The sequence below is a fragment of the Vespa velutina genome, chromosome 6 (genome assembly GCF_912470025.1).
Source record: "Vespa velutina chromosome 6, iVesVel2.1, whole genome shotgun sequence".
In the NCBI taxonomy this organism is placed as follows: domain Eukaryota; kingdom Metazoa; phylum Arthropoda; class Insecta; order Hymenoptera; family Vespidae; genus Vespa; species Vespa velutina.
Genome location: NC_062193.1, coordinates 3,193,546 through 3,207,661, shown reverse-complemented (window position 1 = coordinate 3,207,661; position 14,116 = coordinate 3,193,546). Strand labels below are relative to the sequence as shown.

The following is a 14,116-nucleotide window of genomic DNA, read 5'->3' as shown; positions in this document are numbered from 1 at the left end:
AATAACAGAAATGACAAAAAAAAGTTATATATTCGTAAAGTAAGATATAAAATTAAGATAGATTAAAAGTTGTATGTTTCTCATATTTGTACGTATTAGAAAGAAAAAAAAATAAATAAAAAAAAAGAACATTCTTTATTAAAACTGCCTTTTATTTTTTTTATCTTTTTTGTTTTCTTCTTTTTTACTTGTCTTATATCCTTGTATTATCTTTTTATATATATTTTTAAATGTTATGAGTTTCATCCGGTTGATTCTGTTCCATGTTTTCTTCGGTGATTGGTCGAATAGATAAAATATTATATAAAGCACGAGGGAAGAGAGACGTCGGTCCTAACACGTGTAAACGTATGTCACATTTTTCCAAGATATATTTCCATTTTAAATCTGCCCGCTGAGTTACTGTCATAGCCTGTATATCGTATAAATAGAAATATGTATTAATCATATTACCAATTTCATTCGAAATTTTTATTTCAAAAGTACATTGAGATATAAAATAATCAGAGATAAAAAAAAATATGCCGTGTCCAGTCATATCTGATGAATGAAAAAGACCTCTTGACCTCGTATGTATATATATATACGCGTATACATATGCTGTGTAACGATACGTATCAGTAATATATAGGAAACCGGTTAACCATTTCTATTTTGGTATTCTTTATACTCTGTATTCTATACACGTTTTAACTAAATGTGAATACAAATACGTTACGATTGAAATAATAAGAAGGTAACAAAAAGAATCAATCGCGTCAAAATATTTATATCAGTTAAATGTTCACTCTAATTAGAAAAGAATTTTAATTTATTGTTATTGTTGTTCGATTCCCTTTCTTTTCTGTAAAATTCTAATTCAAAATTTTGTGATAAAGTTTTTACCTGAAATTCAGCAGCTGTGCAACTAAAAGCACATTCCGCGCCTTCTCCACTTAATCTACAACCAATTAGATATCCAGAATCGTCTTTTAAATTTACTTTCACATTGATGGTCGTTGCATTAAATGGTGCACGAGTACCGTTGCCACATGGACAATCCAAATTCATACAAGAATCACGATTTTCGACCACCGGTTTTTTACATAAAGCACTGTAAATTCAATGATGATTACTTTCATCATATATATATATATATATATATATATATATATATATATATATATATACTTATTAGAAAATTATATTGATAGAAATAAGAATACCATCTCGTTGATATTAAACCAGGATTAGTATCGTCTACATTCATGTCGGTTACAATAGCTTTCAAGATAGTTGCAAATTGTAATCTTCCGTCTTTGACGATTGTTCCTTGATTTAATCGTTCTGAAATTTCTTCTATAGTCATCACCGTGACGATCGTATCGGCTATTTTATTACGATTGTAAAATTACAATCTTACTGATCTTATTTTATACAAAAGAGTATAAAGAAAAAATTTATTCTCACGATTAGGTACTGCAAAAGAATCCGTAGAAAGAACATCTCGACAGTAATGATCTACCGCTTTTCTTACGAGTTCCGTCTCTGGTATATTGGGATTCTCTATGATCAGTGTTCTCCTTACTAAATGAATAAATTATATTATATTGTTGATGTATTAGATGATATAATATGAGAAATATAAAAAATATAATATAAAAGAGCAATATAATAGAAAAAGTAATATAGGACCTATACTTATGACCATTTTCTTTTTGAATTTATCAAAAATGATACGAGCGTCTGCTAGAAAAAGAACCGTATATTTTGGTTGCCATGAAGCTGCTCTTTCTACCCATTCGTTTTCCCAAAGTATAAAAACAATTGACGAGTCGCTTGACCCATCCGTTGCTTCGAAATTGCGACATTTTAACTTTCTACCATCTCGTGTAACTATATTACGCTCTCCGCTTACCTAAACTCAATATTAATAATAATGATTGAAAGATTGTTTTTGAATTTAAAAAAAAAAAATAAGATAACGTACAAACGTAATCACGACCAAAATGTCGACGTATTGATCGCATAAGTTTTCTATTTGATGCAATAGAAATTTTAAAGTTTGCAAACTTTTCACGCTTCTAGTCGGTATTGTCAATAATTTCTCATAGATATGTTGTGTAGGTGCATCGTGTTTCTGTATAAGTGCGATACCTTCGTTCACTATTAATTTATATGGAATTGATACAAGAGGTACAAACATTTCGTCTCTATCCTCTGCTTGTCGAGCTATAATTTTCGCATTTATCACTTCAACTGTAATAATATTTTAATGTGTATAATTATATAATAATGATAATAATAATAATAATAATATAATATGCAATAATAATAATAAAATAACTTATGACATAATATAGTATACATATTTTTAAAGAACCACTCGCATGCACCTACTTGGCAAATTGTGTTTATCTACACGGCCTTGTTATCAGAATAGTTGAATATCTAATAGCAATGTTTAAGTTTCCTTGAATATTGGTATGAATATCTTAATCTATTCATAATATTAAAAAATAAATTTATATAATAAATTAATTAAATTATTAAATAAATAACTATATAAAATGACTTCTATAAAATAATTTTTTAACTTAAACTTAATAAAATAACTTATTATCATTTTCCATAAGAACAGTATTTTTTAAAAATTACATATCCATTTACGTGGTGCTTATCTATACTGCCTTATTGTTTGAATAATAAAATATCTAATCGCAATGTTTAAGTTTCCTTGAATATTAGTAACAATATTTTACTACCTCTCATTAATTATTATAATTATATTTTATATCAAATGATAATGAATTGTACAAACCTATGGTACCTATACGAAAAGTGGCAACTAATTTTTTAACAAATTCCACTGTACCCCATACAGTTACATTAATAAAATCTTCTTCGGAATCTCGTAATGTAAATGTCCAAACTGCACGTTCGCCATTGTTAACTGCAACAAATTTGTTTAAAAATTATTAAACGATCATATTTAATAAATACATTAAAATGTTCGTAAAAAAAAAACAATGCCAATTCGTACATCTTGTTCGAGAAGCATCAAATGTTCTCACATTCAAACTATTAATAATAATTCCAATAACTAAAGAATTTACGGCGCCTGGTTTCAATGATCGTAATACTTGCTTACAAATTCCTGACATGATTAAATTAATTCATAATAATTATGTCGGTCGTGTTGTGTCTCGAATTTTCGAATATGATTGTCGTGTGAAGAGTAGATATTTATGGCGGTCTTTTTAAAATTGACCAATCAGAAAGTTCGTGCGTTATATCGAATGTAATAATCGAAAATTCGATATGAATCAATAGTATTATTGATAATGCTTTATACTTCATAGTTCAACAATTTTTAATTAGAAAAAGAAAAAAACAAACAAAAAATTAGTGGTTTATGTACAAATATTTTTTATTTTTATTTATTTGTTTACATATGTTTCACTCTTAACCATAACTTAACTTTATTCTTAACCAATAATTATAATAGTAATATGTAAAAATATCAAGTTACTGATAAAGTTCCACCTGCCTTGGAAATCTTAGCTATTTCTTCTTTAAATTTAGATATGGTTTCTTTAGCCAATGTCAATTTTTCTTTCAGTTCTATTACTTGTAATCTTATTTTTGTACGAGCTTCTATGAGTGCTTTTATCGTTGACTCCTTTTTAACTTCAACTATTTGGTAAGAGTATTATAAAAATATCACAGAAATCAAATACATACGAAGAATATTTAATTTACCAATTAAATTTCTATATTGTAATATTTAATCTTATACGTACAATCTGTATTGTGTCGCCAAGTTCCAACTGTAATAGGTCTAGTAGTATTTAATAAATGCTGCATTAATGCTGTAGGATCTTGAAAAACTATTTCTTCATAAAATTCTGATACTAAACTTTTCTTTCCAAGCTGTATCTCAGGAGTAGATTGAAATAATTTCAATATGTGATATATAGTGACCTAAAATAACAACATTTAATAAAAAAAAATGTTATTAAAAATCTTTCATATTTTATACAATAACATATATGTATATACATACAGGTCGTTCATTTGGATCATGAAAATATATTTTAATGACAATTTCAAATTCTCCCCAACCTGTTTCTGTCAATTCGTAAGGGGGTTTTGTCACAATACGATTAGGATTATTGTAACTTTCATGTAACTTAAAATGTACTTTCTTAACATATGTTGACATATCCTCATTATGATATGGTTTTACATACACAGTCCACTGATGTGTATGACCATCTTCTTCTCTTTTTTTTCCAAAGTAACGAGCAATATTTCCATAAACTATAGGTTTAACTATGGTAACACCCTAGATATATAATAATTATTAAAATTTTATTAAATATTGTAACAAAAATATCCTAATATATTTTAAAATTTAACATCTATTAAGACTATTCTAATAGAAATATAACCTAAAATACCTTGACTCTACCACCAGAATCTGGCCCAAATTCATTAGTACTTGCCATTATAAAGATAAATATATAATATTTTATATAAGAACAACTAACTGTTTCTAAATCTAATATATTATTAATTAATTATTTTTTATACATCTTGAATTTGTTGAAACTGTCATTTTCCTTTATATTATAAATTGTTTTAAGATAAACTTGTATCAAAATAAAAAAATTACATAAAATTAATATAATTGATTTCTCTCTAAAATTACACTCTTCAATTTTGAAGACACCTATAAGTTCATGAAAAAATAAATAAATAATAATTAAAAGGCTAATTAATTATTTAAAACCATAAGAACAACTATTAAGAGAGCCATCTATCGAAAACCGGCGTTGAACTAATACGTTGCTTTCTACGTTGATACATTAGATTCAACGAGTACGACTGCTTATTATTAATTTGCATTTTCTAACAGTTCGATGAGTTTTAATTTTTCAATTATACGCACGCAAGTATTGAATTATACAAAATGTGATTATCGCATCATTAAAAGTAAGAATATATATTAGTAATAACAGCATATCAATCGATTTCAAGTATATATACATATCTCTATCTTGATCATAAATCTCATATTTGTAAGAATTAAATAAGAAGTTTTAATATAAAACAATAAGATTTACAATGATAAATAAATGTTTTATTTTACAATATTTAAATTTGTATAAATGATACTCCCTTATATTTATATAGATCATAAATTAGTAAACTTTTATAAATATAATTCTTATAAATATATCGTCTAGAAAATGTCCGAATTGAATGTTTCTATTGTTTGTAGGTTTAATGCTGTTTTATTTCATTATAATTCTTTTTGTAAATACAAACGGAACGATTTAGGATTTATAAAAATTCTTTTATGTCTCAAATAATTTTTTAAAATATTCATATAATGTCATTATTGCAAACTCGCATGACTTTCGAGACATGTTTCAAGATATTGATATCGATTATAAATAAATATATAATTAATGTTTATTTTTTGCATATTATTCCGTAATATTTGTTATGAATAAAAATTAGGTGAAAAATCGTGATCATTTAGATTGATATTTTATTATTATAAAGCGAATTACGATTGAATACAATGTAAACGAATACTATAAACTGTATCTGATTGGTCGAATGTTCAAATTTCTTTCATGGAAATATCCAGAATGGCGAATTCTAGAAGAGAGTTCTGTTATGATATGTAGGGTGTGATATGTACTGTGAAATTGACTCGTGCTATACGTTCTATATATTACATAATATATGGATATAATCCGTAAAAGAGAGACGAATTAGTTTTGTCTCGAATAAAACATCTGTAAAAATGATCGCTAGTAGAGTAATTGTAAGTAATTATTATTTTAATCTTATTATATAATTTTTTATAAATAATTGAAAATATTCGAAAAATCTTTCAAACGTCTTTCAAGTCGAAATCATTCAAATATTTTAATAATTTTATTACAAATGTACTTTTTAAATATATGTAAATGTAAATTTAGAAAGAATAATATTATTTTATATTTATATTTAGAAATTATATTTAGAATTATTTCAGGTTCGATCATTTTCATCCTCTTCTACCGTACAACAATTGGTGAAGGTATATTTTTCTTTAACCAATATTGTAAAATTATATAATTACATTTTTTTGTACATACAATCATTTTTATTGTCATTTAAGTTTCGTGTTTGTCATATTTATCAATCATTCATGAAAATTATTATTTCATCATAGCCACCAGTACAATTATTCGGTTTAGAAGGAAGATATGCTACTGCGCTTTTCTCTGCTGGAAGCAAACAAAAATCACTTGACAAGATCGAACAAGATATAGATAAATTACAGGTATTTAAATACAAATATTTAGTTAAAATTATTAATAAATCCATACATTGAATAAGTGTTTAAGTGAAATGCATTCTCATATATGTCACTATTTGTTTTATAACATTTATTTATTTTATTTGTAATAGACATCATATCTTTCTTAACAGGGTTTGATGAAGACAGATGTTAAATTAGCAGAATTTATAAATGATCCTACAATAAAGCGTAAATTTAAGGCCGATGCACTTCAGGCTATTGGAAGCAAGATAACTCTTAATCCAGCTACTTTGAATTTGTTAATTTTATTAGCAGAGAATGGTAGACTTGCAAAATTTAATCAAATTTCTAATTCATATAAAATTATTATGGCTGCGAATAGAGGAGAAGTAGTTTGTGAAGTAACTACTGCAAAAGCATTAGATGCTGAAACTAAAGGTAAATTAGAATCGGCTCTAAAATCTTTCCTCAAAAAAGGTGAGACTATTAAACTTACTTCCAAAGTCGATTCATCGATCATCGGTGGAATGATCGTATCTATCGGTGATAAGTATGTAGATATGAGTGTTGCTAGTAAGATTAAAAAATATTCAGACATTATTCAGACTGCAGTTTAAACGTTTTTTACTTATTATTCGCAACAAAGTAAGAAACCGTAAATCCAATTTAGGAGAATACCAATGTAATGTAAATAATTGAAAAATAAATACATATAAATCAAAAATTAAAACGTTTTAAAAATAATTCATTTTAGAAATTAATAATCATATTATGTCTGGTTTATTACATTTTATATAACACTTGTATTTTTATCATTTGTAACAGTATCTTGTTTACATGCTTACAGATATTTTTGCTTTTTTTTTTACATGTAATCATAATGATATTTAAATTCATTAATATAATTATTGCCAATATTTTTTTTTTAGAAAATAATCACAAGCAATAGTTTAAAATAATTAATAATCAGTGTTATACACAATGATATTTTTCTTAAAATGAAAAATTGTATTATAATCGTACAGATGATAATTTGATAAAAACTCAAAAGAGTAGAGTATTATAGCTAAGTACGTGAATAGTAAAATACAACGTAAAAATTACTGAAATATAATACATACATACAAAATGTTATGTGCTTAATCTTTAATAATAAAATACTATAAAATAATTCTATATAAAGTGAGGAGATTGAAAGAATTGATTAAGAAGATTTGAAATTTAGGACTAGATCATAAGTTTAAAACTTAAACATTAAATTAAATAAGTATATATAATACATTATTACAAAAAAAAAAAGAAAAAAAAACAAAAGAAACAATTTGTCTGTAATTATACCGTGTTTGTCATGTATACAAAATAAGTGACTTCCTTATCCTTGATCTATTATAAATGCAAAGTTGTATACAAGGAGGTCGCATTATTTAAAAATTAATTTTGCAAAATAATTAAAAAATAAATCCTTTCACGAATTTTTTTTATCCATATTAATCAATATTATTTTACAATTTGGGATGTGTTTTAATCACAACCCAGTCTTCATCTTCAAGAATGGCCGATGCTATCACTTCTTCTGATAATACTGAAATAATAATAAGTATTCAAAATAAATAAATGTAATGTTCTTTTTTTTTGATATTATAAAATAATAATAAAAATTTTATAGTCCATATAATAGACAATTGAATTAATAAGAAATCAATGACATTTACCTGTGAATTGAGCTTCAAGATCAGAGTGGTTTGTTCCTTCTGAATGATGTGGAGTATCTTGTAAATCTTCCAAAGTAATTAATTCTCGATCCTTTAATTTACTTTGTAATAGTTCTTTCCTACATTCTTCAAGATCCTCCAACTTTTTTAACTCTGTTTGATAGCTGGCTTCATCATCCCCTGATTCAGTCAGTGTTTGATCACTGTCTTGATTATCTTCACCCTTTTCATAAATGTTTAATTCTGTAGAAAAATTATAAGATTCTGATAGGCATATAACACGTGAATCAGTATCAATGAGATTATTAAAATTATTAGTGTCAATTCCTTTATCAGTAGTATCAGTGTCCTTTTTATATTTATATAAATCAAGATCAAGAATATCTGCTAATAATTTCTCTTTATTCTCAACGTCTCGTTGAATTGATTCCAGATTTCGTTTGGATGTTAACATAAACTCATCATCAATGCTTGTTGACAGATATGAAGAATATGTTATCTTGCTTTGTACTTCATTTTTAGTAGAACAAGATGCTTTATAAATCTCGTTACAAGGGAATACTTGAGGTTTATCTCTATTTTGTGACTTGCTACGTAATTTTTTATTTTTTTTTTCTGGCGTGAAAACAACATCTTCAAATTCTTGTTGACTAATCTTATCGAATATTTGTCTTCTTAAATTTTGTTTTTCATCTTCTTTTTTTTTAGCTGCTTCCTCATCTTTTGCTGTTTTATTAATATCCACTAGTAATCTTGTATCCAAGTCTATTGGAATGACACGTGGTATTTCCATAGCTTCTTCCGCATCTGCTATAAGATTTGTTTCTGTACCAGTGTTAATATTTGATGTAATACTGAAACATAATTCATCTCTCAGTTAAACTATTGATTATTGTTTATATAGAAAGGAAATAATTTATAAAAATAATGAAGCGGAAAATTTACCTCACAGATTGAATTATATTAGTTGGATTAATTTTATGGAATGGAATAGCTGGCATAATGGTAGTTTCTCTAAGTTTATTAGTAAGTTCCATTATACCGGCAGTAACTGACTTACTTAATTCGGGAAAAGGTGATGTGGAATCTATTGCATTGGGAAATATTATGAAAAAATTTTTACAGTAAACAAAATTATAAATTCAATATAGCAATCATATAATTATAACTAATGATAACACTTTACCTTTAAATGTACTAGTATCGGGAAAGTATGCAATACGTATAATGTTTCTGTCTCCTTCCAAAATAAATATTTCATCCTTAGTACAAGCGACGTCAGTAATTCGACGTACGTCCGTTACAACAGATGTTATAGCAATGGTACGTGGATTTACGACATATATTATATCATCGCTATATGTTAATAATAAATCTTCACAAAATGGCAACATTATGCCAAATGTTGGCTCTCCACGGTTTCTCTTTGCACTTTCTGGAGCAGGATTTAATAATTTTACCTCTGTGTGGACAGACCTAATTGCATCCTTTCAAACAAACTTTAAATTACTATAAAAATTAATAACAATGAGAAAAAAGCTCAATGATAATTATTGTAATTATAAAAATATATGATCGTGAATAATGTTTTCTATCATGTTCCTTATAATTCATTGGACACATTCACACATTAACATTTATTATGAATTCAATTAAATATAATTTTCCTTATAATTAAATCTTAAAATAAAGCGTACCTTAAATATAAGAGTTTTAGAAACTGTTCCGCTTTGATCTGCTTCCCATAGTCTTAAACCGGGCCTACTAGCATAAATTACAAGATCTTGCGGACGATTTTGGCGGATACCAAATACTGCACCCAACTTACCTAAACTGTATTAAACGATTTTTTTGTTAGTTCTTTAGTTTTATGTACTGTGTTTATTTATTATTTAAAATAATATTGGAAACTAACTTTTTACGTTCCTTTTGACCAACTTGTATTACTTTTCCTCCTTCATTTCTATTTACTAATATCGTACGTAATATTGTGGAAACTAATAATAATCCCTGCTGATAGTTCAGCTGTACGATAGAATATTTTTCATTTAATAATTCAATGGATTTAGAAAGATGCTGTAAATGTTTTAAATAGATATTATTTAATACATCGAGACATTATATTATAAAATATTTACTAATAATTTAATTATGATTATATACCATATAAAAATCAATTTCCGTTAGTACCACTAAACCATTTTGATCTCCACTAAATAACTTCATCCCATTCTTGGACCATTCAACTGTTGTCACTACACCTTTGTGTAAACCACTTATATTGTACTTCTCAATCTTACAATACAATACATATATTAATATTGTAACTTGTTGCAGAAATATTTTATATCATATTATATGAAACAAAAAAAGGCAAACAGTAAAATTTTTCTATAATACCTGCTTCATCTGTTTTGGTTTTATACAATCAGGTAATGTGTCAGGAAAATTTTTAGGTATTTGAAAAACTGTAACAACTCCATGTTCATTACCAGCTGCAACCATATAATCAACGGTTGATATAACTCGTAAACAGGTAATTTTTGAATTTATACTCTAAAATCATAACATTACTTTAATCATTAATATTTATAATAACTATATATCTTTTTAAAGTTATTTTAATTTAGTTACTATACCTCGCATCGGAGTTTCTGCAGGTCTTGTATTTCTCTGTTGTACCAATAAATAATACCAACATTAGTTCCTACAGCTATGAATTCAGGCACTGCATCGATGCAAGTAAAATTAACATCATAAGTGAATAAACCATTTTGGATTTTAGTAGGAATTTTTTGTAAAAGCGCAGCAAGTGGGGCCCATTCTCTTAAAGGCCCAACATCTTCGCACATAGGGGTTGTCATAGCGCCACTGAATTTATATAGAAATCAGTTGAATGGATTATATAAAATATATATTAAAAACTGAATTTATTATAATAGATTAAGATCATTTACTTTGCTTACGTAAAATAGACACACGAGATAATGTTTACAATAAATATATATACGATTATCAACCTTGTAAACGATTTAGCATCTTCTACCTATTTCAGTGTAAGATAATAATAAACATTTGTTAAATGTCACATTGTTTTCACGTATAATAAATTATACTCATTGTATTTAATTGACAAATCTGTCTAATACGCCACGATGCTTGCAACGTTGGTCATACAACATATCACCTCTTTTATCATGTGGCCATAACGAGTCTGCGCAACTTAACCATAACCAAAGTGAACATATATATATATATACACATTTGTAACAGGACCATCTATCTATTTAACTTTACAGAATCTGTATTACCATCAGTTGTACAATAATATTTCGGCGTACTATTACCATATATAGATGTTTTATGTTATATATTTTAATTAACAAAATATTTTTATTCGCGCGATAGAATGCGCTATACGAAATATAAGATTAACATTAATTTAAAACAAAACACTTCAATCTCATTTGAGCTTTGATAATTACAAATACGTATAATAGAGTGTATCGTTTATATTCCAAAGATTTTTTTTATTAATATCCGATTAAATTATAATTATAATTGATGATTAAAATAAAAGAACGTGTAAAATAATTTTTTACCTCGAGAGTCACAACGTAACGTTGCAAGTAGATTATTAATGTAACTCGTTCCGGTTTGCTATCTTATCACACCCAACTGACTCTGAAAAAAAAAAAGAAAAAAAAAAAGAAAATAAAAAACAATATTTTTATATTTCCACGGTCAAGTATTTAATGAACTTTTTAAATTATTTAAACCTAACAAAAAGATCGTACGGAATGAGGTATATAAGGAAAAATGTTATTGATAATAATTTGCGAATTCACCGGCCGTATATCATTCTCGGCATATATTGTTCTTTGTTTCAAAAGAAAAATTCAAAATTACCGAGAATTCCGGCAGATATTCCAAAGATATCGATTATCGATCTCGAATCGATCCTTTTATTTGCTCTTGTTATTGTTAAAGAGAAACGATCGTATGAAATATTATAACACAGGGTCGAGAAACAGGTACATAGAAAGATTAAAAATAAGGACAAGACGTTACTTCCAGAAAGACACACAATCTTATTTAACGGGTAGCTTATTATTGATTAACGTTGAAATTTACGAAGTGTACACAATTGTATGAAACGAAAAAAAAGAAAAGAAAGAAGGAGAAAAAGAAACAACATCATCAGAAAGTAACAGTTTATTTCGATGTTCTGTATACGTATCGAAACTATCGGAAGGTCATGATTATATATATACATGTATATACATATATATATATATACATACATATATACATATATACATAATATACATATAAGAACAAAACAGATAGAATTTCTGTTGTTAAATAAGATCGCATGTGCTCTGATTAAGTACTCAAAAGGGCATAATCTTGACATGGTCGTTTATCATACGTTTCGTTCGAATTATCTTAGTTAGCTTTAGATTTAGAGACACTTTCTCACCAGCACTGGTCCAATCTCTTTTTTTCTCTTGTTTTCTCTCTTTCTCTCTTTCTCTTTCTCTTTCTTTCTCTCTCTCTCTCTCTCTCTCTCTCTCTCTCTCTCTCTCTCTCTCTCTCTCTCTCTCTCTCTCTCTCTTTCTCTCTTTCTCGTAGATGAAGGTGGCTTCCTACATTAAGCAGTGTACACAGCTGTACGACAAATCCATCTCCGTTTCTACCCCACCCCATCCCTTCTGACAGGATACCACCTCGCACTCTATCCCTATGGCAAACAACAAGAGCCACAAATACGAAGGAGGGAATATGGTTTCATCAAAAATTAATTATCGATTCTTTTTCTCCTTCGTTCTGTTCATGTCACTCGTGTTTTTTAATGTTTAATTTTTTATTTTTTATGTTTTTTTTAAATATTATTACGTATTTCTTTTTTCTTACGATATTTGCCACTGATCGAAATTATTTAGAAATGGAAAAAAAAAGGAAAAAGAAAAGTTTCTTGGTCTTTATTGACGTATTTGAATATAGTTGCTTATAGTTATACTTTCCTTTTGTTTTCTTAAATATACGTAATTAGCTTATCTTTCGTGTTTTTTTCTTTTGGTGATGTGTAATTATAGAATAGTCTAAGTTTAACGAATTGTACCTAATGTTACAAGTAATCTGTCTTGTGCGTACGTGATACTAACAATGTTTATTTTAATCTTACAATTTCGTAGACTAAAAATTGATAAATATATGATCAAATAATGAATATTTTTATCATATGAAACAAATTTAATGACCCGGTTATTAATTTTTGATCTTTCTTTATTTTTGTAATGAGATATCTATGGACATACCATTGATACTCTCATAAATATATATTATATATTTCTAGGAGATGATTAACAATGACGTACATATATTGGTTGTAACAAAAATATAGGTTACAGCATACAAAGGTCATAAATACTTTTATCATTGAGATAAAATTTTCTTTGAAAATATAATAGGGAATAACGTTGCAATAAACAAAAAGGACACCGTAACTGACAGGTTATTTATTTAGATATCTAATGTACTATAGCATATATCTTCAATGAAAGTCGATTTATTTCTATAGTAATTTCAATGGTTTACTATCTTCATTTTGTTATGAATGAACTTATAACTGTCCTTTTCTATCTCCACTACTTACTTTATCTTATTCTGATACAGATTTAACTGTACTCGATTAATTGTTTTGTTATCAATTCCTGAAACTTTAAGAATACTTCGGTACTTAAATTTTTTCGGCTTTAAGGTCATTTTTTCTGATATGTACTACAGAAATTCATATAAAGATTATCGATTCGTTTGTGATTTATTGCAATAATTATAAAGAGACAAAAAGTTTCTTGTCTACGTTAAAGTAGAAAATGTCAAGAAGAATATATTACAGTAGCTACTTAGAGATATGATTAAGATCAATGAGATTAACGTTGTAAATCTGCTCATTTAAGAAAATAATCCCGTTGAATCACCAGATAATTTTCGTAAATTGTAGATATCCCTTTAATCATTACATCAGATCAGATAGTTAAATTTTTATTTTTGTTTTCATATTTTTTAAAATCATTCAAGAAATAAAAAAAATTTT

General features: G+C 26.7%; 4 protein-coding genes across 7 annotated transcripts; 1 reads left to right on the top strand and 3 right to left on the bottom strand.

Annotated features, from left to right (window-relative positions):
* Nucleotides 1–216: 216 nt before the first annotated feature.
* LOC124950206 (meiosis-specific with OB domain-containing protein) lies at nucleotides 217–3,143 on the bottom strand. The gene is made up of 8 exons (XM_047496635.1): nucleotides 3,023–3,143; nucleotides 2,801–2,932; nucleotides 1,970–2,238; nucleotides 1,675–1,897; nucleotides 1,450–1,566; nucleotides 1,206–1,368; nucleotides 886–1,093; nucleotides 217–412 (listed from the first exon to the last, which is right to left on the bottom strand). The coding sequence occupies exons 1-8, from the start codon at nucleotides 3,141–3,143 to the stop codon at nucleotides 227–229; spliced, it is 1,419 nt and encodes a 472-aa protein (XP_047352591.1). The 3' UTR covers nucleotides 217–226.
* Nucleotides 3,144–3,384: 241 nt separating this feature from the next.
* On the bottom strand, nucleotides 3,385–4,842 carry LOC124949758 (YEATS domain-containing protein 4). The gene is made up of 4 exons (XM_047495425.1): nucleotides 4,443–4,842; nucleotides 4,046–4,327; nucleotides 3,783–3,963; nucleotides 3,385–3,675 (listed from the first exon to the last, which is right to left on the bottom strand). The coding sequence occupies exons 1-4, from the start codon at nucleotides 4,488–4,490 to the stop codon at nucleotides 3,503–3,505; spliced, it is 684 nt and encodes a 227-aa protein (XP_047351381.1). The 5' UTR covers nucleotides 4,491–4,842; the 3' UTR covers nucleotides 3,385–3,502.
* Nucleotides 4,843–5,661: 819 nt separating this feature from the next.
* Nucleotides 5,662–9,605, top strand: LOC124949759 (ATP synthase subunit O, mitochondrial). Its single transcript, XM_047495426.1, has 4 exons — nucleotides 5,662–5,821; nucleotides 6,035–6,079; nucleotides 6,215–6,325; nucleotides 6,475–9,605. Exons 1-4 carry the CDS (start codon nucleotides 5,801–5,803, stop codon nucleotides 6,919–6,921), a joined length of 624 nt encoding a protein of 207 aa, XP_047351382.1. The 5' UTR covers nucleotides 5,662–5,800; the 3' UTR covers nucleotides 6,922–9,605.
* Nucleotides 7,579–12,117, bottom strand: LOC124949757 (WD repeat-containing protein CG11141). Of its 4 annotated transcripts, none has more exons than XM_047495423.1 (11): nucleotides 11,926–12,117; nucleotides 11,619–11,700; nucleotides 10,656–10,887; nucleotides 10,417–10,572; nucleotides 10,180–10,311; nucleotides 9,932–10,092; nucleotides 9,714–9,849; nucleotides 9,203–9,503; nucleotides 8,962–9,103; nucleotides 8,017–8,870; nucleotides 7,579–7,886 (listed from the first exon to the last, which is right to left on the bottom strand). In XM_047495423.1, the coding sequence occupies exons 3-11, from the start codon at nucleotides 10,878–10,880 to the stop codon at nucleotides 7,807–7,809; spliced, it is 2,187 nt and encodes a 728-aa protein (XP_047351379.1). In that variant the 5' UTR covers nucleotides 10,881–10,887; nucleotides 11,619–11,700; nucleotides 11,926–12,117; the 3' UTR covers nucleotides 7,579–7,806. The 4 variants fall into 4 exon arrangements, with proteins under 4 accessions (XP_047351379.1, XP_047351380.1, XP_047351377.1 ...); XM_047495424.1 differs by lacking the exon at nucleotides 11,926–12,117 and adding an exon at nucleotides 11,814–11,828; XM_047495421.1 differs by lacking the exons at nucleotides 11,619–11,700; nucleotides 11,926–12,117 and adding an exon at nucleotides 10,974–11,251.
* Nucleotides 12,118–14,116: the final 1,999 nt, after the last annotated feature.